A 26974-nucleotide genomic window follows, 5' to 3' on the forward strand; every position below is an offset into this window, starting at 1 on the left:
TGCATTATTATTCCCCTTTCTCCCACCCCCAAAACACGTCAATGGCCATTTCTCAGACTTTAAAACTGATATCACAGCACAGAATACCCTTTTGTTCCAAGCTGACAATAATGAAGCTTGCTTGAACTTTTACCATTTGTTTTGATTTGTTTTAAACTTTTTCTGTTTTCCTGTTTGTTCAGCACTCTTTCATATTAAATGAATTCCTGTGCCTCCAACACTGCTGAGCTCCTGAACACTTCTGTGTCAAATCCAGGAGGCAGCTGTACAAACAATTAAATAATTAAAAAAATGTGCCATAAAGATCATTACAAACAAGAGCATTTTAAGCAAGTTCACTTGATTTCCACAATGCGTCAGAGGTTTTTAAAGTGTCCCATAGCACATAACTAGATAGTGCCCGTTGAATTCTGCTTGCGATGGTGAAAACTGATTTGAGAAAATAGCCTGTTTTTTATTTCAACCATTTGCTTTATAAATTATTTAGGAATTAGGAAATTCTAGCCAGGATTTCTGAAGCCTAAAGGTATTAAAATGAAATGTGATTGACAGATGGGCTTTTTTAAGAATTTTTGTGGCAGCTGACGTGGATTAGCGGAGACTTCCAGACAACTCCATTATGTAAATAAACGGTAATAATAGATTAGAAGTGTTAAGATTACTTATAGACTGATAGATGTGCCAGGAAAATTAATTTTCCCCAGCCACATAACTGCCAGTGAATGCTGGCAAGAAAATAAATAGCAACACTGTCAAAAAGAAATGTTAATATGTATATGTATATATTTGTTTTATAGCATTTGCTTCATAAGGAGCTGTAATACAATTCTACACATTATCGCTATGGAATGGAGAAGGTCAGGCACTGCCTTAGGCATTAGACCTTAGCTCACCCCCTCCCTTGCTGATCACAAATGCATAGGATAGTCTGTGCATGCACCAATCACACAAAACGGGTACTGGCCACACCCCTCAGCCCTGCCGCTAGATTTAGACGCAAGTCTATAAAAAATTATTTGTATTGTTTATGGGTTTATTTTTTTTTCTGCACAGGCCATTCCCCTAAACTGTCACCTCTGACACGGGTCCTCGGGTGCCTAAATAGACATGTGGCCATGATAATGGTGATGTTCACTAACCTTGCCTATTTTTAACATGTAATGTCAATACGACTATATTTGTTAAGTTCATGAAGAACCCATGTCTGCAAACATGAACTGAACAGAGAGAATTTACAGAATTTTACATACTATGCAGATTGCAAAGAAGGACAAAAAATGCTCATAATTATTAGCCGTTCCCGTGATAATAAAATAGTATTATGCTCCATTTTGAGGCTAGAAAATAATATCTTTTCATTAAAACAGCATTTTATGTGATACCAGAAATCGCAGGCAGATAATTCTAGACAATAATGCTGCAAGCGTTACATTGAAAGGCAGCAGATGAAGATTGCCTATAAAAAGACTTTAAAAAGCTCGTTTCTCTCTTTGATTGAAATTAGCTCTACTGATCTAGATTTTTCACATAAATTTAAAGCTTAATCTGGTGCTAGCAGCAGTAGCTATAAATTCTTCATTTAGTATAGGCGGGATTATTCTCAGGTCTCAGAACTGGACAAATGGTAAGATATATAATTGGCAGTGCACACCTACTTTTGATTAAACATACTGCTTGGTACTCACTGCAGGGGGTCACCTGAAAGATCCCTAAAATGCACTTTCTGTGGCCTTGACAAAGGCTCCCTAATGTTTTGGGGGTTGAAATGCTTTGGGATATTATGCAAATAAAATACGTTTTTCTTTTTACCTATCCGAGTGTCCTGCTTTTATTGAATTTCAGACCTGGACAAAGACATGTCTACAACCAAGGAGCTTTAAACAATCGTTGGACCAGGTTTAAAAATAACTAGGTAAACTAGGCAATGTCCAAACCTACCATGGTAGAAGCAGAAGGCACTGGTGAGCTTGTTTGCTTTCTGTGGTCTTATACTAAAATGCTCTTTATTGTGTCCAGTGTTCAAAGACACTTTTAAGGCCCTAGGATTGCTACAGTCCCAAATTAACAAAACAGAATAAACATTTCCTATGCGCCATTCTGTGCCCTTACCAGCATTTTCACTGTCTCTTGGAAGCCATAACCAGTTCATGGTGTTGCTATGACCCACTCAGCATTTTCAGAAACTGGTACCTTTAAAACCTTAAACCAGGGGAACCATTTAATCAAACATACCCTGCACTAAATTTTGCAAGAGGAGCTAAATCTAGTTTTAACCAAGCAAGAATATGCTTCACCACTTGTGCCATTTTTACTGATCATCTCTATCCATCACAAAGTTTCGGGCCATTGCTTTGCATTAGGTACTCAAAACACCACCACCACCACTATGTCCTCAGTCCCTGAGATGAAGGTGATGGAATTAAGAAATTGGAGATGATTGCAACCAAGAGTCTTTGGGGACAACAAAAGGCTACATTTTACAACAGAATCAATGAGTCTCATTATGCCACTGGTATCATATGTCTGTGCATACTGGAAACAATAATTTCCATATATATAGAGTTACCATAGTTACCATTGATAAAACCCACAGACATGTATATATAATGATATTAGTCGATATAACCCATTAAACTATTTTCCTATTAATCATTTTATCAGATTTTAATGCTACCATACATGTATAGCATCTCAATGCAGTATAAGTCATACATTAAAAGGGAGACTATACCCCCATTTTTATATGAGCTCATTCAGTTGAGCTTATGTAACAAAAATGTGCATCTGAACTGCCAAAAAAAAGAGAATTCATAGGAGTCCATGATAGTCTGTCACTGCAAGGAGCAAGCCCACCTGCACCACATTTTTAATGCATCTTTAGTGTAATGCATTAGGCAGGGTCCTCTGATGATTGTGTATAACTATGGTTTCTTTTAATGAGAATGTTAATAGACAGTACTAGAAAGAATGGGATCTCATAACATAGTACAATGGCCACTGTACAACTTTTTTATGTATTTTCTATGTAGGTTTTATGTATTTTAAAGGTATATAAACCAGTTAAGAGAAATGTCTTCTTTATATCCTTAACAGACAGAGCCCACACACTGTAGCCTAAGCAAAAGTCATCATTCAGACCTATTGGCTTGTTTTTTAGAGTATAAATCCATCTGGATTCTTTCTGTAGTAACCTGGTCTCCAGAGATCTTCTTGTCAGCCCTGGGCTAATTTCCTCAATCCTCCACACTGTGCAACTTGCTAGAGAACCACCATGTGCCCTATAAAACTGACTAGCCGCATTGCTAATTCTTTTATTATGTCTTAAGTCACCTGCCCGGATTTTAGATCTGAAGAATGTGCTGAGATACTCTTTGCCTCAGTTCCTGTGTGGCTTCCCCACATACAAATTAGGAACGTCACACCTAAATACTTTAATATATCCCCTTGGCTTTTGCCGCTTAAGCAATCTCCAACTTTATAGTGCTATAAATTCCTTCAGATAGTCCCATATGTCTGCGGCGAATGAACTGCCCTGTGGGGGTTATGTCACTTGTTAAGATGTGCAGACTGGCTGAATAGCTCACCACAGAGCACTGCATTTGGTAATTGCTTCAGAGCCATCATAGTACTTAAGTGACCGTGATGTTTTTATAATCTGTTTCAATTTATTTTCTTATAATCTCTACTTCCTGACCAGGGGCACCTATCACAGAGCAGTGCTTCAGTGGTCATCCGATTCTTTTCATCTGAGGTTTTATATATGTACATCTGTCTATTTTTATTTACAAAACACTACTTGCATACACAGCGCTGTACACTCAAATACAGGCATCGTTTCTGTGATGTATTTTCCGGGAAACTGTTATCCAGAAAGCTCTAATAACCAATCATGGCCATTTAGAAATAATTCACTTTTTCACGATTGTCATTTTCTGTGTAACACATTGACACATGGGGATTATGTAACAATAGGCACTAAGTTTGCCCAGGAGCAGTTAGCCATAGCAACCAATCAGTAGGTATTGTTTACTGGTCTTACCTTATTATTGGTTGCTACGGGTTACTGCTCCTGGGCAAACGTAATGCCTTTTATAACATATCTGGGGAATGCCTTTTACTTGATGTATATATATATAATATATACACATGGATATCAGCTTCCCAGTGGTGATTTATTGGAGCTTTTTGGACATACCCCTGGCATACATGGGACGTGCCCAGTGCAATTTATGCACAGACCATGCCCTAGGCTCCTCCCATAGCCATGTAATAAACCTGGGAAAATATAGGTGGGTTGCATGTATATATATATATATATATATATATATATATACATATATACATATATAACAGGCACATATTGAATAACATACCGTTTAGGGCCCTTAATGCAAAAGAAAGGGTTAATAAAAGTCACTATGGACAGCCATTTAAAGTCCCAGGGCTGGAAGCCAAGAGGGTTAATACATACAGGTCAGTTATTTCCCACATCCTCATATTTTTGATATAGTAGGTACATTGCTTCTTTTAATACACAAGTGCCAATGAGTTGTGACAAAAGTGATATCAGAAAGCAATAACTGTGTGTGTATTGTGTGGTTTGACAGTGTTGCATATACATAGGTCCTACACAACCTACAAACTAGGACTCCCAACATCACACTAATAGTTCCTTCCTGTTTTGTATGACTGCTCTGTGTTTGCAATCACAGATAAGTGAAGTGTGTCTGCCAGGAGTAGGATGGAGGAGAACATAATAGGAAACATAACTCACTCTGCGATGATAATAACGATGGATGCTTTTTTGGACATTCGGTTTTGGGGACTTTATAGTGGATCATCTAAGAGCTTTTTGTTTTCAACAAATTCAGCATACTCCTATTTTGTACTTGACTCAGAACAACATACAAGCCAGGAACGCCAGGGGATGAAAAGTGCTAGGGTCCCTGTATTTACTGCTTGCTTATGGCCAGTGTTAAGTACATTGCTCCTATGCATCTGTCATCACTGCTAATTTTACTTTGGATTAGTGAAGGACCATGACAGTACTTCTAGATGCAGGCTTTGTGCATGGGCTGTAACTTTGCACTCAAATCTTGTGAAATCTTGATTCCAGTTAATAAAAAATGAATATTTGTTTAGAAGAGCTGCAGAGTGCAGAGACGTGCAACTAAATTGGTTAGCGGGATGGAAGACTTAAATTATGAGGGTAGACTGTCAAGGTTGGAGTTGTTTTCTCTGGAAAAAAAGGCGCTTGCGAGGGGACATGATTACACTTTACAAGTACATTAGAGGACATTATAGACAAATAGCAGGGGACCTTTTTACCCATAAAGTGGATCACTGTACCAGAGGCCACCCCTTTAGACTAGAAGAAAAGAACTTTCATTTGAAGCAACGTAGGGGGTTCTTCACAGTCAGGACAGTGAGGTTGTGGAATGCACTGCCAGGTGATGTTGTGATGGCTGATTCAGTTAATACCTTTAAGAATGGCTTGATGATTTTTTGGACAGACATAATATCAAAGGCTATTGTGATACTAAGCTCTATAGTTAATATAGGTATGGGTATATAGAATTTAATTAAAAGTAGGGAGGGGTGTGTGTGTATGGATTCTGGGTTTTCATTTGGAGGGGTTGAACTTGATGGACTTTGTCTTTTTTTAACCCAATTTAACTATGTAACTATGTAAATATATATATATATATATATATATATATATATATATATATATATATATATATATATATATATATATATATATATATATATATATTGTTAATACACACAAACCTTATCACCCATATTTATTATTCTTTCTCCATTCCCAGTGTTGCTTTTTTCCCTGGCTACATTATTACAGCAATAACCCACTTGCCAGTGACACATTGACCCAGAAAGATGTTCCAACCTTCTTGTGCAGCTTGGGTGAAAATTGGCTTATAAATCATGAGTAAAACCGTGTTTTTACTCTGCACAGAGAAGTACGTTGGATCATTTTAACTCCTTATCTTCCATAGTAGAGTCAATAAAGGCATTTCATTTTCCTGTCACTTTAGGATGCTTTACACGGCAGAAAACAAAGTCTCACAACCAGCACTGACAAAGCAACAATTCTTTTTGTGTGTGTGTTAATACAAAGGCAAGAGCTGCTCAAAAAGGAGAAAATACATCGCTTTGTGGTCTTTTGTTTCCCACATTATAACAAATGGCATGGTCCACTTGGGAGCTTAAAAACCACACCTGCAGCAGAGACATTCCAGCTGCATATTGAAGAACAGAAAGAAACCACCCATCCATAAAGCCTGTGGAGCCTAATATTTACTGTAGAGTATTTGCAGCCTACCAATGCACAGTCCTGGGCTCAGTGAGCTTGCACCTTTTATCTTTGCAAAGTATCTATATCATTTCAGCTGGAAGCATAATAAGCCACAGGGAGTACTGAAAGTTATGAAGGAAAGACACTAGTATTTCCAAAAAAAAACTTTAAATACAGATATTCATCATTATATCTCTGTCATACATTAGTAGAGAGTCAAGAGTCAAGAATGAGTTTATTGTCATTTCATCCATATACGTTTGTACAGTACAACGTTCCTCTAGGACCATGGTGCTACACACAACATAGATGTACCAGACAACAGACAAAAAGTGCAAAAATATGCAACTCCTGCAAGACAAGACAGCATAGTGCAGGGACAGGACAAAATAGTGCCCACTCAGCAGATGTAATATGTTAAGTAAATAATGCTGATGGGTGTATCATTGTGATATGATAGTAGTAAGAACATGATAAAGTACATATGTGCTCATAGACAACAATTGTATCCAATGGCTATTTTTTTATACAATGGTCAGATGGAGTGTGTGTGTGTGAGATCTGTCCGGTCCCTGAGTATTCAGGAGCCATATGGCTAGGGGGAATAAACTGTTACACAGTCTGGTAGGGAGGGCCCTAATGCTTCGGTACCTTTTTCCAGATGGCAGGAGTGTGAACAGTGAGTGTGAGGGGTGTGTTGGATCAGCCACAATGCTGGTGGCTTTACGGATGCAGTGGTGTAAATGTCCGTGATGGAAAAAAGAGAGACACCTATGATCTTCTCTGCTGTCTTCACTATCCTCTGTAGGGTCTTGCGCTCCATGACAATGCAGTTCCCAGCCTAGACAGTGATACAGCTGCTCAGGATGCTTTTAATAGTCCCTCCATAGAAAGTTTTGAGTATGGATGGTGGGAGATGGGATTTCCTCAGCTTGCGCAGGAAGTAGAGGCGCTGTTGGGCTTTCTTGGTTAAGTAGCTGTTGTTGTGGGACCAGGTGAGGTTCTCCACCAGGTGGACACCACGGAATTTGGTGCTTTTGACGATCTCCACATTAGAGCCGTTGATGTACAGTGGCAGGTGGTCACTCCTAGTCTTCCTAAAGTCAACAACTATCTCCTTTGTTTTGTCTACATTGAGAGACAGGTTGTTGGCTCTGCACCAGAGGAGATCCATGTTCTTTCGATACATAAGTGAAGAAGGCAGACTGGCAGGATCTAAGAAATATTGTAAGAAGGGTCAAGGCAAATAATGTGTCCTGGGACCCACTTGAGGCAGGTTTTACCTCTGCATGAAGATCATTTGGCTCTTGCTATGCCCCAGCACCCTGGCACTAAGCTCTGTCTAGGTTATCAGAGAAGTAATGATCCCATCTGAAAAATGTAAGAATTTGTTTCACGTCTAGAAATGTTTTATCCATGACTTGTGCTAGAAGCTACCTCTGCACAATACCCTAGGTAGTTGTATTGTTTGCCTACCATTAGTCCTGGCTGGCAATGTAACGAAGGTGCTTATATATGTTAAAAAAAGATGCTTAGATATATAATTATCATCTAAGAAAACTCAAGCTCAACATTCTACTGCTTCATTCAGTCTAGAAACAAAAGCCTGTATAAGAATGAATCCCTGACAGGTGCAGAGTGATGTGCAAAGAAAATAATTGGCCTAGTTCATCTAGTGCCACTGGCAATGATGGAGTTACAGGCATCACTAAAGACAAGAGCCACCCCCACCCTCCTCTCCATTCTCTCCCACAGGGAAATGTTTCAAATTGAGCAATCACAGAATCCCCAGGCAAAGCTTTTTATCTCGGCCTCTCTCACCTTTACCTACCTGAAGTGTGTTCCAAAAACCACAGGAGGTGCAGTTACCGCTAATGGAAGAGTCTGCAACAGTTGTTTCACATTATCTCAGAGCAGCAAGACCAGAAACTGGGGAGCGACAGAGACATAAAAATCAAGCACAGGCAACCTCATATAGCCTGCTGACTCTTTTCTATTTACTTTTATTTCAAGCAAAAAAGTTTTTAATTCCTTCTTTTTCTCTGGATCCGCCTGTATCATGGGTTGGCTACTGCATTTAGAAGCTACTCTTTATGTTATACGTGGCTGACATTTGTTGCACCCATAAATCAAATACGATTAGGCATGTGGTACATGGACAATACACTAGAAAATTGACATGTAAATTGCTAGTCTCTAGATAGAAAATGGTTATTATAGGGAAGGTGAGCCTATTGTGATTTTGCTCTTCCATTTATTTTCTCTTGAGCAGTTAGATAAGACTACCTAGCTTATTATAGGCTCACAACGGCAGTTTTGCACATGCTTGAATTTATACATATGAGCATCCACGATGTTTGCATTCTCTGATTTATTGTATTGTCCTTAGAGCTCAGCAGAATCATACCTCTAGTGCTCATAAACAGAATGCATTGTTTTCCTGCAGAAATTGAATGCCTTGGTAAAGTCAAGCAATATATCTTTGTTGTGCCTGTATAACTAACTACAGTATCTATCTGTTTATCTATCTATATATCTATCAATCGTATATCATCTATCAATCAATCGATCTATCTATATTTTAAATGAGGATGCACCAAATCCAAGATTCATTTTGGGGTTTGGCTGAATCCCAGAGCTTTTTTGCAGGATTAGAATTCCTCTAAATCCTTAATGCTCACCCTTAAAATCATGATTTTAAACTGTGACAAATTGTTATCCGATGATTCCATTTATTTAATCATTTGTTCACATTTTAATGCATCAACTAAGTTTGGATTAAGCTATTTATTCTGCTGAATAATTAGCTGAATCCAGCTGAATTTACAGCTGAATTCTTTTTTTGTTTTTTGCCCAAGATTTGGTATTTATGGATTCGGTGCATCAGAGATGTTCCAAGCACAGAATATCATGTGTCCTTGTACTGTACTGTCTAGTCATGGGAGATTAATTATAAAATGCATACTTAATAGGTTTATGAACAGAGACTGATCTACAAAATTGTATGAAAAATACTCCAAAAGATCTATACAAGGGAATTACAAATGCTGGAAGTATTTTTCAGTGGATGCTGTAGATCAGTGGTCTCCAACCAGTGGCTCATGAGCAACATGTTGCTCTCCAACCCCTTGGATGTTGCTCTCAGTGGCCTCAAAGCAGGAGCTTATTTTTTAATTCCTGGCTTGGAGGCAAGTTTTGGTTGAATAAAAACCAGAGCCAAACAGATGCTCTTGTAGGCTGGGCATAATCATGTGATACTTAAGGAGATGCTGTAAAATTTGGGGGGTTTTGTGCATATGCTGCTTCTTCAGAGAATGCAGCACAGTCAAAAAGAAGTGATGACAGACAAGGCAAGATGGTTGCTGCAAAGGCTGGGGAAGTAGGAAAATGTTAGATTTTGTTATACGATTATATTAACACTTTGGTGGAAATTAATAGTGCTTTAGGACTCCATAAGCAGTAAAACTTAAGTTAAACTTTACTTCTCTTTTAAACCACCATGATTTTAATACAGACATGTGAACTGCTACAGGTCAACAAATTTAGTGTTGGACTGGCGTACCAGGATACCAGGAAAAGTCCCGGTGGGCCCAGATGTTGGTGGGCCCTCATGCTGCTAAACATTTGGTCTATTTCATGGTCATTCCTTATTTCTATGAGAACAAAAAGGCTAAATAGATTATAGTATGTAAAGAAAAGAGACTAGGAGAATAGAGGTTGAGCGAGAAGAGGAAAGAATAATAGTACTAAGTCTAAGATTACTTGGTTGGCCACTGGTCCAAAGGTTTTTGGGTGGGCCCCTGGTGACCCAGTCCGACACTGAACATATTAAATTTTCCCAAAGCAAAGGGCAAAATTGTTCCCATTGCCAATGGCATTTAAGAAAATGTCCACAAAGATAAAATGTTAAAGGCAAAAAATTAGCAAACAGTATGTTGTTCAAGCCAAAGAGAAACTCAATAGAAAAACAATTTTAAACATCCAGGAGTGTTTTTTTACATCTTTCTATGAAAAGAGCATTAGAGAAAATATCTGGTCATATTGGTGCTCAGGGTTCTAAACAAGTTTCAGAAGCTTCAATGATTAAAGTCCATAGGTTGTTAGATAAGACTATATGATAATTTAATTTAGTCATCTCTCTTTGCACCTTCAAGAAAGTTTTGACTTGTATCTTAGCATAAAGTACAAAATATATCAGATTTCAGCATAAGGGCACTGGAACAACTTTCCAAGTATAGAGCTCTAGTTTGAGAGAACTCAAAAGTGAGACAGTAACAGTTCCAGAACAAAGTACCGTGCGATCAGACAATACAAAATCATTGGCAAATACTTGCAGCATGCATTGACATGGAGAAAATGATCTATCTAAATATATTTTTCTCATTGCAAGAACATAAAGCCTCAACTTCTTCCTAATATCATATCTTGATGAAGGCTTCAGAATTGTGTGATAAAACAAGTAACTCCTTCACTGCCCTTACAGAAGAAACAGAGATAGAGTTACTTTAGTCAGACGCAGATATGAATCTAAGTCCTTCATGTCTAAAAGGGCAAGTCTCTCCTTACATTGCTTTAACTAATATACAATGGGCTTGCATTTCGTTAGTTGCATGAATTTTTCATGCAGTTAAACACATAAAACCACAAGCCAAAACTAAATTACCCCCTTGGGATCTAAAGCTAGTCCTTCAAATTCTTTTGAGGCTGTAGAGTCAGCGCTGATGAAATACATGACTTTTTCATTGGCAGTAACTTCAGCCAGAAGAGACTGTGAAATTCATGCTCTCTGTGTTGAAAGCCCTAACCTAGTTTTCTTTAGGATAAAGCCATACTACATCATAAACAGGACTTCTTACTTAAAGCAGTATATCAGTTTCAGCAAAACAAGGAATTGTACTTCCAACCTTTTATAACCTTCCATCTACAGAGGATGAAAGCAACAATGGGACATTGCTGAAGCAGATGCATTAAGAGCTCTCTGGAGAGAATGGAATATATCTTGAACACAGATACATTACAGGTGATCCCAAGAGTAGACAAAGCAGGGTAGCAAGTGTACCATCATCCACTGAATACGGTCTGCATAAAAGAAGCATAAAGGGATTGTGCCATGTCACCTTCAGGATCATTCAGGCTCATTCTGCCAGAAATATGGTGATCGCATGGGCATTCAGAGCTCAAGCTTCATCACAGGACTTATATAGGGCTGCTAAGTGCTATAAGACTGTTTTCAGCAAGTCAAGCTGACTTCAGGCATACTGTTTTGCATGTAGCTGAGGTCCCTTTTAAATAAATGTTCTTTTTATCTTACCCTACTGTCTTCCTTCTCCCACTGACGCTTGGACACTGCCTTGACGGGGCGCATCAGCTTACGCATACTTTTGTACAAACTTTGTAACTAAAAGTGTCTCTTTTTACTATAGTTACAGTTCAGTTGTGCAAAACGGGGTGTCCCAGGGGGCTATATGTTGGAGTGCTGGGGTTAACTTTTCTAATTTGTATATCAAGCCTGACCCATGTGCACCCAATAAAAAGGGATGAGCGGCATTTCATTGTGTTTTAATTTCTTTCTCCCACTTCTTATTTAGCTCCCATTAGTGCCCACTGCCATGTGGAGGTACAGAAGAAGAAAATATCGTATCCTACTTGATATCTGTAGTAGAAAAAACATCTGGGGGTAATAAGGGATATGATATCAGGATACATTTCAAACTGCAGTAATAGAAGCCTGTTCCTGCATGGTTTTATATGCAATAGATCCTGCCACACAATTTTATTTGTCTTCTGTAAGTAGTTGAGCAGAAACCTAGACACTGGGATGGCAGTGGATGTTATTTAGTTAGATTTTGCTTTTACAGTTTCACACAGAAGGTTGCTGAAAATTAGTAACATTGAGAGAGAGCGAGAGAGAGAGAGAGAGAGAGAGAAAGGGTGTGTGTGAAAGGGTGTGTGTATATGCGCACTGGGGTTCCTTGGGCAGGTGTTGAACTTGATAAACAGTTGTAATTATGCACCTTACATTGATTTTAATTCCCTATTCTTTATTTTCTGTTTAGTTCATGTAGATAAGGTAAGGGACAGTGGAGTGGTGCTAGGTTTATTAATGGGTTGTCATTTACAGTCCTCCAGTCCATAAAAAAAACTCATGCTTTCTCTTCCAGCTCCCATGTTGATCTGAGGATTCCTGCAGCTCAAGTGAACTGTGGATTAATTCCCTACGCAGGAGGCCACTCAAAGAAGAACTCATGCCTGGGAAACCTTCCCAACCAGCACTGCCATTTCGCTGTGATGGGCACCGCGGGGACTAAGCTACATCTACGCACAGTATTTTGACAGCAGAACTCACAATGAAATACACGTTGAACTGATTTATCCTACAAAAAAAAACTCTTTAAATTAAACTAATTCCTCCACTATGTCCAATAGAGGTAGTGCTTTGGGGCAGTTTTTCATCAGCAGAAATGTATTTAGTTCATTTATTCAGTTAAATAAAGTCTGAACGCTTTTGTAAATGTTTCAGTTGCAGCCTCTCAATAGACCCATATTAAAAGGAAGGCCAACTTACAATAATGAAAAAGAAACTGTAGCACTTTAGCAGTTGTTGTAGTTTTGCAACAGCTAATATGCTAAACAGTTCCCATCATTAGTGTAAATAACTACTTTTATGAACTAGACGTCACAAGGTTGATCTGTACCATGCTCACAGCGATATGCTGATAACCGAACCTAGAGCTTTGCTGTGAATGAAAATGCAATTTTGGCTTCAATTTTGCCATTTCTTGATCTTATGATAAATATCCTTGGTTTTGGAGAGTAATAATGTCATGCATGAATATTAATTCTTTAGGTTCTACTATTGCCCACAAGCTTGAATTGTTGGTCATAGTGTTTATATGTTGGACTGTACCCTACTGCATTTATTCACCATGTTTTACCTATAAATGATGCACATAATGGTGGGTCTAACACAAAACAAATGCCCGTCCAATAGATTACTCTACAGAGGCTGGTTACTCACAGTATTCCATTGCACTGCACAGTTTCAGAATTTGAATTGGTCTGACATGGCTAATCTAATAAAGGCCATGTACCATCCAAAAAAATGAATGCGCGATTCAGTTGATGTTGAATCCTCTGCCTCTATTGTTCTTCTTCTGGTTCAAATTGTATATTTTTGAAGACACAGTAAATTCAGAACCCCTTTTAGTGCCGCGACATGTACAGGTTAAACACCAGAAATGCAAGAACCTGCCCTAAACAGCCATTAAGGTTTTAATCTGTGAGGTTATATTTCCAAGTCCCTCTGGCTTCAAGCTAAACCATTTCCCAAATTTAGCATCATGCCTATACAAAGTCTAGAGACTAAATGCATACCCCACTGGGATAAAATTACAGTGACACAGAAAGATTTCCACAATCACACCACATAAAGCTCCCATCAGAACACAGGTTGCCATGCAGTGCTCTGGACCTTGAAAGCATAGGCTGTTTTGTTAATGGGTGCTACCTCCTCCTCCTCCCCCTGATTTTCCCAGAACTTTCCAAACGCACATGATGACTGCTTGTCAAGGTCAGCTGCTCTGGCCAGCGTTTCTCAGTGGGAAGTGTTTATTTTATCTCATAATATTTTACTAGGAAACACATAGAATATGTGAAAAACTGAAAGCTCACAGATATATCCTGGATTCCGGCACACAGACCATGCTCTGTACAGGACAAGCGGAACAGGCAAAAGTGCAAAGTATTAACCCTTTGCTGGATGGGACAGTTGCTGCATTCTAGGTTCTGTGAAGAATGATCACTAACCACTACAGGCAGCTGTTGGATGACAGTGCCAGCACAATTTACAATCTGGGGTGTAAAATATGAGCACATTCTTCTGCATACTTGAATTTTTTCCCCATACGAGTGGGAGCTCCCATATTTCTTGAAATGCTCATTTGTCAATAGTCAAAATGAGTTCAGTGCTCTTAGCAGGTCATACAGTAACTAGAGCTTCTCTATACAGTAGCTTTCAAGCAATATGGCACGTGTGCATATTCATACAGCCTATTGAAGGGAAAATACATGTCAGCTGGGTATAATTATTCCTTTAGAAAATTCAGCACTACAACATAGGCCTTCCCGCTAACGTACTCCAATTTCCACCTTTTTTAAGCATTAGGAGCTCATGATATAACCCAGATAACCCACAATCTCTTTGTATTTCCTCTTTTACCCAAATGAATGACACTGCCACCCACAGCACAAAGGCCACAATATTAATATTATACCCATAGCCTATTGTACCTTTGCCATCATACTTTGCAGGAACTGAGCTGTGCTTCCTCATGGGGAAAGTGGGATTCCGATTTGATTCTTTACTTCTCAATGTAATCTCCACATTTTATCGTTCTCTTTATGGCTAGAATCAGAAACAATAGTGTAGGCTGGCTCCATAAATATATTTATATGCATGTGAATATAGAACAGCCAATATTTCAAATGCAGTATGTCAACAAATTGAAATTAAGCCTCTCATGCAAAAGAAAACCTCAATGTTGCAGAAAAATATTTTCTTGATGTCAGCAGCTCTGCCTCTTATTGACAATTTTTGATAGGTTGGTAATACAATAATAATGATATATATATATATATATATATATATATATATATATATATATATATATATATATATATATATATATATATATGATATAGGAGGCATAGCCCTCCGAATTCTTTCAAACACTTGAGGTTGATGGGTCTGGCAGTTCAACAACAGCCTGAGAAGCTCAGATTTAGCTGCCTGTGGCATGGCATACAGTAAGGGCAGGCTTAGGTTAATAGTACTGTAAAATCACCCAAAACTGTTTTCTATCCTGTACTTGTCATTTGTTTCTCTTTAGCAGAAGTCCTGTTTTTGTTGCAGTATTTTTTGTGTTATGGAGGCTACATCTTTTATCTGCAGCTTTGAAAAGTCTGTGACGTTTTAAGCAGAGTCAATAAGCCCTACAAAATAAAAGCAACAGTATTTTAAATAAAAAAAACATGCTTCCAAAAATCCTAATTCTCAGAAGAAGGGAACATAAGTGCAAATGCCTTTTCAGGCATTAAATTGTTTTTTTTATAGCCATATACCAATTCCTGGTAACTTTGGCTGCATGAGTTATGTCGCTGCATCTAAGGCACAGTTAGATTGCAAGCTCTACAGGGAAGTGATTAAATATGCAAGAATAAAATTATACAGCACTTTAGTGTAAGTAGTAACATTATATAACAATAAAATGTCTCTTGCAAAATGGCTCTCTTTGTTCTTGGTGTTCCACTTTCTCTTTTACAAGTCTGCCAAAAATGCTGGGGCTTTATTAATAAACTATAATAATAATCACAGTGGGGGCAGACAAGATTAGTAAGCTTATTTTAAAGGTCTTAGGCAGGAAAAGATTGGAATTCCACTTTCTTCAACCTACTGTGCTTTAGCACCACCTGCTGGACATTCTTAAAAACAACAGACAGTTTTGGAATTAGAATTACATTCACATATATTCCCAGTTAGTTCATTCACTGTTATATTAAACAGAAGCCTTTCTTGAATTATGACTTACATTTCTCTCTTTTCTTTTTAAATTATTTTTATTGGATTTTTGCAATAAATTAAATTGACTTGACTGTTTGACATCATACAGATATATCAATGCAAATCCATGTAAGTAATGTTCAGAAAAATGTCATATGAACAATAAACAAGAAGTGTTAAACAATTAGACCTGTTCTCTTCTTTCAATTAAAAGCTAGACAATATACGTTATAGAATCCAATTAGATATCATTTGTAGATATACAGTAAATCGACAATTATGTGAATGGTTTAAGCCTCTATATAATATTTTTCAATCCACTCTGACCAGCTCTAACACATTCTCAGTAGAAAAAGGATTGAGCACCAGGACTAGAGATTTTGGAGAAGGTACCCTGGGCAACATATGAAGACTCAGGACCATAACTTGGGAGACAAGTCATACTCTGTCGGACTGGCCCACTGGGAAATCAGGAAAACTTTTGGTAGGCCCAGGTGTCAGTGGGCCCTTCAGCTGCTAAACATTTGGCCTATTTCATGGCCATTCCCTATTTCTAGGAGAAAAAAAAGAGGCTAAATAGATGGTGTAATAGTTTATAGTATGTAAAGAAAAGAGACTAGGAGAATAGATGTTGAGTGAGGAGAGGAAAAATAATAGTACTGAGAGGGGGCCCCTGGTCTAAGGCTTTTAGGTGGGCCCCTGGTGTCCCAGTCCAACACTGGTCATACTTAAAGGGGAAGTAAACATCTTGCAAATTTTTGCTTTGCTTTTAACCCTAATGCACAGGCCCCAAGTCCCCTTCCCAACTCCCCAGTGTGCCGGTGCCCTATTAGTTAGCCCTAAACTGTGCAGCAGGTTGGTGGTGTTATATCTGATCTCAGCTTGACTTTCCAGTGTGGATGTGCTGCTCACCAACCACCAAGACATGTTACTTTATTTTGCCCAATGTACACTCTGAGAAAGTCATTATTAATTACCTATCAATTAAAACCCAGCCCTCTTTATTTTTTTATTTTCTATGAAGTTTTGACGAGTGAGCACCACTGCTAGCTTGCTAGGAAGGACCCTGACCCTAATGAATGTGTGCAATGGTGCTCCATTGTGTCCCTTGTGAATTGAATCATTTAACATTTCATGTCCAGTTTTGGAGTCCCAGTTCTTGCACTGGTGCAGAACCTCCTAGTCAATATAATGCATTGTTGGTATCTGGGATACGACGTGTCTGAGCTGCAAGACCTGAGCTGATTCTTGGGAATGGAAAGATATAAAGCCTTGGGTAAAGAAATGTCAAAACCACACATGAGCATCCTAAGTGCTGCTGTAAACCTTATTCAGTATCAGACTGAGGAGATACCATATGACAAACGCTGGAGGCAAATTACCCACCAAATGTAGCCTGTTAAAAAAAAAAAAAACAAGGACACTTCACATTTTACAAACCCTATTTTTCGGTGGATTTCAGTCCACATTATATATTTATAAGGGTTCAGTAAAATATCAGCAGATGGTAGTGCTACATTTTATTTCCACACAGTGGGCCAAGTATCCAATATGGCAAATGTCAAGGGCTGTTTTCTATTAAAATGATTGTCATTTATTTAAAGAAGCCTATGGGCCACATGGAAAGCCCTGGGGTCAGTTGGTGTGTATACATATGAGTGGCAGCAGTTATGATTGCTCAGACAAGAAAATCACATTCATAGACTAAGGGCTCTTACACATGAGCGTTCTGACCTGCGCTCCCCTGCGTTCCGTTTTTTGGCGTTCAGCCACAGGGGAGCGCAGGAATAGACGCAAGTCATTATTTGAAATGGGGCTGTACTCACTCAGGCGTGTGTAGGCGCCGAACGCAGGAAAAATGCAGCATGTTGCTCTGAACCTGCGTTCGGCGCCTACACGCGCCTGAGTGAGTACAGCCCCATTTCAAATAATGACTTGCGTCTATTCCTGCGCTCCCCTGCGGCTGAACGCCAAAAAACGGAACGCAGAGGAGCGCAGGTCAGAACGCTCATGTGTAAGAGCCCTAAAGCAGGAAATTAAATTGCACTACTGAAGTGATTAGAGTTATACTTACTCTATGTGTTTTATAATCACAAACAGTAATGTTTCATTATAACTCAGAAATGCCATGCAGGACCTGATGATTGCCCCATTTGGAATAGTTCTATTCATGAGTAGGCTCATATGCTTATAAAACCAAAGTGAAAATGGCAGGCACTCACAGATCCCACAGACAGGCTTGGAAAGGAACGGAGAACTTTTTTTTCAGGCTATGTACTATTCTACTTTGTGGCCTGAAATAAATTTCTCCGTTCTTTCACAAGCCTGTCTGTGGGATCTGTGAGTGCCTGCCATTTTCTGTTTGGTTGGATACCTCCACCTTGAGCTGCACCCAGACCCCATGTATTACTGGTGAGATTATAAACGTATTGGCCTTACATTGGGAATTTTCTTTCTTGTATATTATATTAATGTCTCAGCAGATCTCCAATTCCATCCATCATACGCCAACCATCTGTGTTCAGTTTAACTCTCTGCCAGTACATCAGTATGTTTTAGAGCAGAGACCTGCACTAGGAATATACCTGCCCCCTTGCTCTCATCAGGAAGGTGCTGGATACATGGCTTCAAGTTTCTAGTATGTAATAAAGTAACCTGGGCCAGAGAGCAAGGTCGGGGCAGTGTCCAGAGCCAGAGAGGGAAGTTAGGAGAGCTGCAATGCTTCAATTAGAAAACGGGTCTGGGCTGGCAGAGCCCACAAGAGCCGGAACCCACTGGGTTTTTTCTTTGTGTCCTGCTAGCCTGTTCGACCCTGAATGAAGAATTTCCAATACTGCAAAAGTCTTGTTGAAAACAGGTTTTGACCGTTTATATAAAGATAGAACTTTTATAGAAACGTTTATCGAAAGATGGAATAACGTATGGCCTATTGTAAAATATAAAAGATATTTTATGTCATCTAGGCATTGCATGACCAAATAAAGACATGGTCATTGAACTACAAGGTGCCCTCTAATATCCTTATATTTTACAATAGGGGGTACAATATTAATTATAATACACACGTTTCCGTAACTCATGTGGCATCATTAAGCACTGATTATAATCAATGGCATCACTAAGCACTGTTTATAAGTATATAATACACAAAAGCCATGAATATCCTGTAAATTATATCCTTATAAACGGTGAGTTCTGATGTCATCAGTTATAAACGGTGAGTAGTGATGTCATTTCTGTCACACGACTCACTGAGACTTGTGTATTATAATAAATAAAGTACCCCCTGTTGCAAAATATGAGGATATTAGAAGTTACCTCGGAGTTCCATGACCTGTATAAAAGCCTTCGGTCTCGTGTTTATATATGGTCATGGAACTCACCGGTAACTTATAATATTCTTATAATTTACAAGAGGGGGTACTTTATTCACTATATAAATTACAGGATATTGATGGTTCTTATGTATGTAAGCAAGCAGTGATTAAAAAGCTCTGTGTGGGCAACATGGGAAAGCATCACCCTATAAAAAAACAGGTTTGTAAATAACCTAGCAAATGAAGAAATCATGCTGTGACCATAGGAACCAAACTATAGACTTGAACAGCTCTGAACCCTGCATAACAATCGGTGTAAAAAATGTTTTTGTTTTTTTCTCTTTTGCATAATGGTTTAGTTGCATTCGAATCTGTTTGTATTTCTGCACCTTCTAAACCTTCGGAGCCAAAGATTTAAAACCAATGATGTGGAGTCTGTACCTGATGTTTTCTCTTATTGTAATGGTTCGGCTTAGGGCTGAACCAATATGGGATCTCACAGAACAGGGTTTCTAAGTATCACATCTTTCTAATTATTGTAATGAGAAGCCAACATTTTTCACTTTCAGAAAGGCCTTTTAACGCACAGAACTAAAATTCTGATTTTCAGAAAAAAGGTCTTTTTTTTTTACCTATCAAATGGTACACATAATGAACCTGCATGTCAAATCAGATGCATGGCTTTACTTTACATTTCATTTTTGTATCAATACTGAAGAGCCTGAGGGCATACAGAATCAATAAAGACGCCTACAATGGCACCAGTAACCTTTTAAGAGATCTCTCCACATTTAAGAATAATAAATTAAAACAAATGGTAGGGGCTCAGCAGATTCCTAGGATACTATGCTATACAAAAGCCCTGATTAGGCACACGCCGCTAGACTCTAACGGAACACTGCTAAATGTAGAAAAAATGATCTATGAAATATTAATATCAAATAGAAAAAGCTTACAGTTTTAATTAAATAAGTCCTGTCTGGTTGAAGAACTAAAGCTGCCTGTTCGGGCAGAACTGTATAAGTACAGGAATTTAAACAAAATACAAATGACATCATTATATAGCAAGTCTTTCCCCACTGCAACAAGTCACATTGGGTGTTTACATCCTGGTATTTAAAGGCTGTCAGTGCCTTTTGGTGGGGTTATTTGTTGTATTGATATTAAAATGTAATATTTATAATGATAAATTAAAGGAGAATTCACCCCAGGATACCTTTTTTTTCACAGGTAGCATATTATTTCAAAGAGTATTCTTTTGTACAAATTTGCAGATATGGGTGAGATCTGCCATAATGTTAAGATTGCCATAAATGGCTGATTATACCTGCTGATTCAGCCCTTCCAAGCCAAGTCAGCAGTTGATCAGCCAATATCTATCAAGCAGGCATTGGCAAGTTGAAGTGGTCTGGATGATCTGATCATAAGCCTGATTTGACCCCATAAGTACTGTAGGTGTCCAATTGGACAGAGGTTTGCTCATTTGCTGACCTTGCCAAATGAGCAGATCTCACATCATATATATGTGATGGCCATTAGGGGTCTGTGAAATGCCTCCTTCAAAGTATATTACAGATATATATACTAATACAATGGAATAAAATTGATATGACACCATTAAAGGGATTCTGTCACAGGAAAACATGTTTTGTTTTTTTTTAGAAATGATTTAGTTAATAGCGCTCTTCCAGCAGAATCCTGCATTGAAATCTGTTTTTCCAAACTCCAAATCTCCTACCTTAGACCTCCTGAAGTGTTTTTATTTGCTTAACGGGGCTGTTCAACTTCCAACATATATATTCAGTTCAGTTGTTTTCTGATAGATCACCAGAAATAAAGAATTTTCCAATTACTTCATGTGTTCCATTTGTGACAGTTTTTCTAATATTGAAGTTTAAAGTTTTATTTTTCACTTTCTTATATCTTTCTAAAGCAGCTCTGAAAAAGGGTTCGCCCACTCGGTACATTTCTTATCTTTGTCCCTGCTGAGCAGAATCCCTGAGTTTCATTACAGGCAGCTGTTAGAATTGATAAAATAGTCTCTAATATTCCAAAGATGCTGCGAAGAAATGTATCAACTAATGAAGCCAATTGTAACCGTTCAGACCCTGCACCTGAATTACTGAGCCGCCAGACAAACACCAGAGACAGGAACAGAAAACTTTAAACTGAAATTTTGGAAATATGGTAAAAAAGAAAAGATGGAAAACAATTGAAAAAAAGTCTATTTCTGGTGAACAATCTGAAGACAACTGAACTGGAAAACAAGTTTGGAAGGCGAACAACCCATTTAAAAGTCAGCTTTACCTAGGCTCAAGTTAAAGTGGACCTGTCACCCAGACACAAAAAATCTGTATAATAAAAGTCCTTTTCAAGTTAAACATGAAATCCAATTTCTATTTTTTATTAAAGTATTCATAGCTGTTGTAAGCTCATTCAAAAATCTCAGCTGTCAATCAAATACTGTCTGACCCTCCTCTATGCCTTAGGCATAGAGGCGGGGCAGACAATCACTTTCACTTTCCATTTGCTGCTCTCCACACATTCCCCCAGTTCTTTTCACTGATTAATTGTGTAGCCAGTGCATGGGGATGTACATGGGGTCCCCCATTCTGGTGCACAAACAAGATTCTGAGATGATGCAAGGCTTGACTTAATAACAGTGCCCACAAAATGGCTCCTGCCTGCTTGCTATAATTATGAATTCCCAGACCGAAGAAAACAAGATTCAAATAATGTATACAGTATAATTAAAAGTTAATTTTGCTTGACTTATGTGATAAAATAGGATTTTGAAAATAAATTTGGCTGACGGGTCCCCTGTATTGTGGCCTGACACTGTAAGGAAAAATACAGGAGTGAATTATGGGAGCTGTTAGTACACGAGCACAGCAATGCCCCTTATATTTAGTTGTGTAATTGATTGGGGAGCATATGTGACAAATCTGTGTTGCTTGCCTATGTACAGAAATGGCAAAACTTAAGTAAACATTAAAAGCGAAAACCGATGTAAGAAATGGCAGTGACAAACATTCAATTAGACCAGGGGTGTCCAAACTATTTGCAACGAGGGCCAGATTTGGTGAAGTGAAAATGTGTGGGGGCCGACCATGGAACCTGACATTCTTTGAACCATTAACATCATTTAACTCATTTAAACAAGGAATCACATAGCAGTAGCAGTAATATTTGGGCACATTAGTGAAATGATCTGCCACTTGGTCTAAAATGCTGCCTGTGTGCTGAAGGTGTTAGTAATAGACACATACTGGCACGTAGTGACGACATACTTCTTTAGTTTACTGTACTGCCACGTCGGTACGGCTATTGACACCTTCAGCCCTAAAGAAGTATGTGAAGCGGCGCATCACTAAGAGCCAGTACGTGTCTATTACTAACACCTTCAGCACACAGGCAGCAGTATAGACCAAGTGGCAGATTATTTCACTAATGTGTCCAAATGTTACTGCTACTGCTAGACGATTCCTGATTGCACCGTGCTGGCGGGCCGCATTATTATTAATTTCATAATGGAGGCTGAGGGCCGCTGTAAATTTTTTATAATGGCCCGCATCTGACCCCCGGGCCTGACTTTGGACATACCTGAATTAGACTCTACTTGCAGAAGTGTATTAATTCACTAGCAATGGTGACTGATAAGCAGGACCGCCATCAGAAATCGCAGGGCCCCGTACGACAAAATTTCCTGGGCCCCCTGGGCTGAGCCCACCGCAAGCCCCACCTACAGGTCCGCCCTCCCCACCACACAGTAAAAAAACAAAAAAAATATTGGTGGCTAGGGTTCCCACATGTTAATAAAAAATAAAAAGATATTGGTGGTCAGGGCCCCCCATAAAAAAAACATTTGTGGCCAGGGCCCCCCCCCATTAAAAAATAATGGTGGCTAGGACCAGACATGAGAAAAAAAATTGGTGGCCAAATTTAGTGGCCAGCCCCCCCACACACACACATTATAAGAAAATTGGTGGCCAGGGCCCCTTAAACGTCCATGCCTTCCCGAAGTCAGCAGCTCTCAGAAAGATGAGGACCCGGCTAATCAAGTAAGTGTAGCCGGGCCCCCCTTACCCTTGGGGCCCCCTACAACTCTCCCCCCTGATGGCTGCCCTGCTGATAAGTATATAAAGTTGTAATGTTTTCATTTTACTTCGTTTTTATTTTGCTTAGGTTCCTCCTCATGAAATAACACTGATAATAAAAATGGCATTGAGTAGACTCGAAATATACAATAATTTAAAATAACTTTTGTCATTAAAAATAACCATTGCGCATTGGATTTCCTCCCAATGCAGAAAGCAGTCATTAGAACTAGCCTGATTTCTATTGACTTGATTTCCTGAAATGCCTTCTCACACGCACATACATACACATACACACACGCACCACTTCAGTTAAAAACACCTTTTTTCAGTCTGCCAAACTGATCATGAACTCCTGCTGTAATCCTGCCAGTCATGTAAAAAATGTCTGTGCAATCGAGCAAGGTCCCAAGAAATGCTACAGAAAAGCACAGTTAGTGTTGGACCTCCAAGCTCTTATCCTTTTCTTAACAAATAGGGAGTTTATGGCTGAGTGCTCTACTTGGTGCCACATTCATTCAGATGTGGGTTTCATCTTTCTTCCAGTTCTGAGCATTTTCCTGTCTTTGGTAATAAGTCTGGACTTGTGGTATATGTCCAAGAGGCACCACAACGTCATCTGAATGTTGGGGGGCTTTGTTAAGCTCCACCACCCGAGGGACCACCACAGACCATCGATCTACAGAAAAGTAAAAAAAACAAACAAATAGTATATGATGTTAAAGCTGTGCAGTGCATGTGTATATCCACTTGTTATAAGGTAGTAAAACAACAGCATTTCATTTTATGGTTTAATCAATAGAGCAGCCTCACACTTAGAGGGGGATTACAGAATTTCATGATCCCTGCTAGATTTTAATACAGAGTCACAGGTTCACAGGTTTTATGCACCAGGATGGGCCCCTTTACTGCAACACTCCTATTCAGAACTCCTCTTCTGCACACAAAAAAGAAGTAAAGTCGTATAGTATTCCTCTATATAAGAATGCCACTATTCACCTTTGCAAGACTTCATAGAGTCTGTCAAGGCCTTGAATACGTGATGTCCACCGTTCCCTATGACATTAGTTCCCTGACTCCTCTTAAGCCAATGGTGCCCAAATAGTAGACAGTAAACTGATGAATGTGGAATAAGGAGCATCTTTAGTGTATGTTAAAACCCCACTAAAGTGTACTATGGCATTAACCAGTCTCATGAGGAACCAGGGCAGCCATCAGGGGGGACAGGGGGGAGAGTTGTAGGGGGCCCCGAGGGTAAGGGGGGCCCGGACATGCAGCACTTTCTTGATTAGCTGGGCCCCCCCTGCTTTCTGATAGCTGCTGACTCCAGGAAGGCATGACAGGCGCACAAGGGGAGGTATCTTCTGTCCATTACTTCCCCTTATTGGTCCTGTTTGAGCTACTCAGGGATTGGATAGCTGAGGTTTGAACTTCCCCTCCAGCTCATCCAATCACTATGCAGCTTTACCAGGACTTGAAATTCTGTGACCAATAAGGGAAGAAAATGCTGTCACTGGAAGAAGATGCAGCCACCTGTGCTCCCCTCCTCCCTTCTGTAGTTGGCAGCTCACTGACAGCAACATGGCAGGGCCCCCCCTAAAGGTAACCCTGTGTGGTCCCTTTGTGTGGTGGGACCCTGGGCACCATTTTTTTTTAAACTTCTGGTGGGGGGGCAAGTTTCTTTTACATGGACGTTTAATGGGGGCCCTGGCCACCAATTTTCTTATAACGTGGGGGGGCTGGCCACCATTTCTTTTCCCATGTGGGGTCCTAGCCACCAATATTTTTTAATGGGGGGCCCTGACCACAAATGTTTTTTTCAATGGGGCGCCATGACCACAAATGTTTTTTTCAAATGGGGCCCTGACCACAAATGTTTTTTTCAATGACCAACAATATTTTTTTATTAACATGTGGGAACCATAGCCACCAAGGTTTTTTATTTTTTAGTGTGTGGTGGGGGGTGGACCTGTGGGGTGGGGAGGGCGGACCTGTTGGTGGGGCTTGTGGTGGGCGCCCAGGAAATTTTTTCGTATGGGGCCCTGCGATTTCTGATGGCGATCCTGTGAGGAACTCTACACATTTTCTCACTGTCTCCATCACCTTTGGGTGAGCACTGAGAACTGTTACTTCAGCTATGAACTATATTTTCGAGAACTGTAATTACTCTACACACTGTTAATTTCTAGGACTGCCAACACAAACAAGAGACATCCAACATATAATATGTCCATTTCCCAATACTTTGTATGCTACCTCTTCCAACAACTACACACTCCCACCCCTTGCATTAAAAAAAGATTAGCGGAATTATTTTGCAGCCTGCAAAACTTGTGAATTTCAATGGTTTATTGACCATGAAACAGTTTCAGTATATGCACAAAACAAGGATTTATCACATGTTCCTAGATTATGCTTGCCACTACTGAGCTCCTGGGGAAGGGGCCTTATGTGGATTATAGGAAAAGGTATACCGTATAATAAGGCAGAATGGGATTGGGGAAAAGTCACCACATGAATGGTAAATTAGTCAAAGAATAATTTTGTTTTCTTCTCATATATTCCTCTAGGCCTTCTTCACAACACTACTTTATATATGAGTTTAACAATGTATGTTTCATTTCAAAATATAATCCTTTTATCTTTTAAACCTAGAAAAAGATATAGTTTACTATAGAGAAAATATGATTTGATATAGGTCTTTAAAAAGTAATAGCTTGAATATTGCCAGCTCCTATTCAGCCTCATTGTGAAGCCTGTGAAGAGAGTTTCTCCTCACTTATGGCACTGTGGTTGAGACCTGCAAATCTATCCTTATCATATATGTCCCCTTAACTCACTGAGCATCTGGAACCACTTGTTTACTAGTATATGTAACCACATGGGCTTAGTACAGGTATGGGATCCGTTATCTGGAAACCTGTTATCCAAAAAGCCCCAGTTAATGAAAAGGCTGTCTTCCACAGACTCCACTTAATCCAAATAATCCAGATTCTTAAAAATGATTTCCTTTTTCTCTGTAATAATAAACAGTACCTTGTACTTGATCCCAACTAAGATATAATTAATCCTTATTGGAAGCAAAGCCAGCCCAGTTTATTTAATGTTTACATGATTTTTTAATATATAAAAGGTATGAAAATCCAAATTACAGAAAGATCAATTACCCGGAAAACCCCAGGTCCCATACATTCTGGATAACAAGTCCCATACCTGTAGTAACTAGTGATGGGCGAATTTATTGCTCAGGCATGGATTTGTGACGAATTTCCGCACTTTGCCATCCGCAAATGTTTTCCGCAAAAATTCACCATGGAAAAATCATCAAAATTGTTGCGCGCATAAAAATTGTCTTGCGTCAAAATTATTCGGACGCCAATTGACTTTAATGCATTTGGACAAAGGAGTCGCACCTATAAAAATTGTCGCTTGCGTCAAAATTGTTGTGCGTCAAAATTTTTTTGACGCCCTGTAACTTCATTTATCAAATTTTCCGCTATTTCTTGAATTTTTTGGCGAAACGGGACAGATTCGCCCATCACTAGTAGTAATTTGTCTTCTTGCAGTTTGTTAATTCATTTTTTCTGTGGTGCCAATACAGCTACAAATGCAACACTGACCAATGTAGCAGCTACCTAGCTCCATAAACATGGCTGTACAAGATAAAAAGTGCAGTTGTTTC

General features: G+C 39.1%; 1 protein-coding gene across 2 annotated transcripts in view; it reads right to left on the reverse strand.

Annotated features, from left to right (window-relative positions):
• Window positions 1-23362: 23362 nt before the first annotated feature.
• The window catches only part of trpv4.L (transient receptor potential cation channel, subfamily V, member 4 L homeolog), a 51870-nt gene continuing 48258 nt past the window's right edge, over window positions 23363-26974 (reverse strand). For both annotated transcript variants that reach the window (XM_018261018.2, XM_041566056.1), the window contains one exon: window positions 23363-23971. In XM_018261018.2, the coding sequence (XP_018116507.1) occupies window positions 23811-23971 (161 nt within the window). In that variant the 3' untranslated portion in view covers window positions 23363-23810. The remainder of the gene's footprint in view (window positions 23972-26974) is intronic.

Source organism: Xenopus laevis, chromosome 1L (genome assembly GCF_017654675.1).
Source record: "Xenopus laevis strain J_2021 chromosome 1L, Xenopus_laevis_v10.1, whole genome shotgun sequence".
NCBI classification, from domain to species: domain Eukaryota; kingdom Metazoa; phylum Chordata; class Amphibia; order Anura; family Pipidae; genus Xenopus; species Xenopus laevis.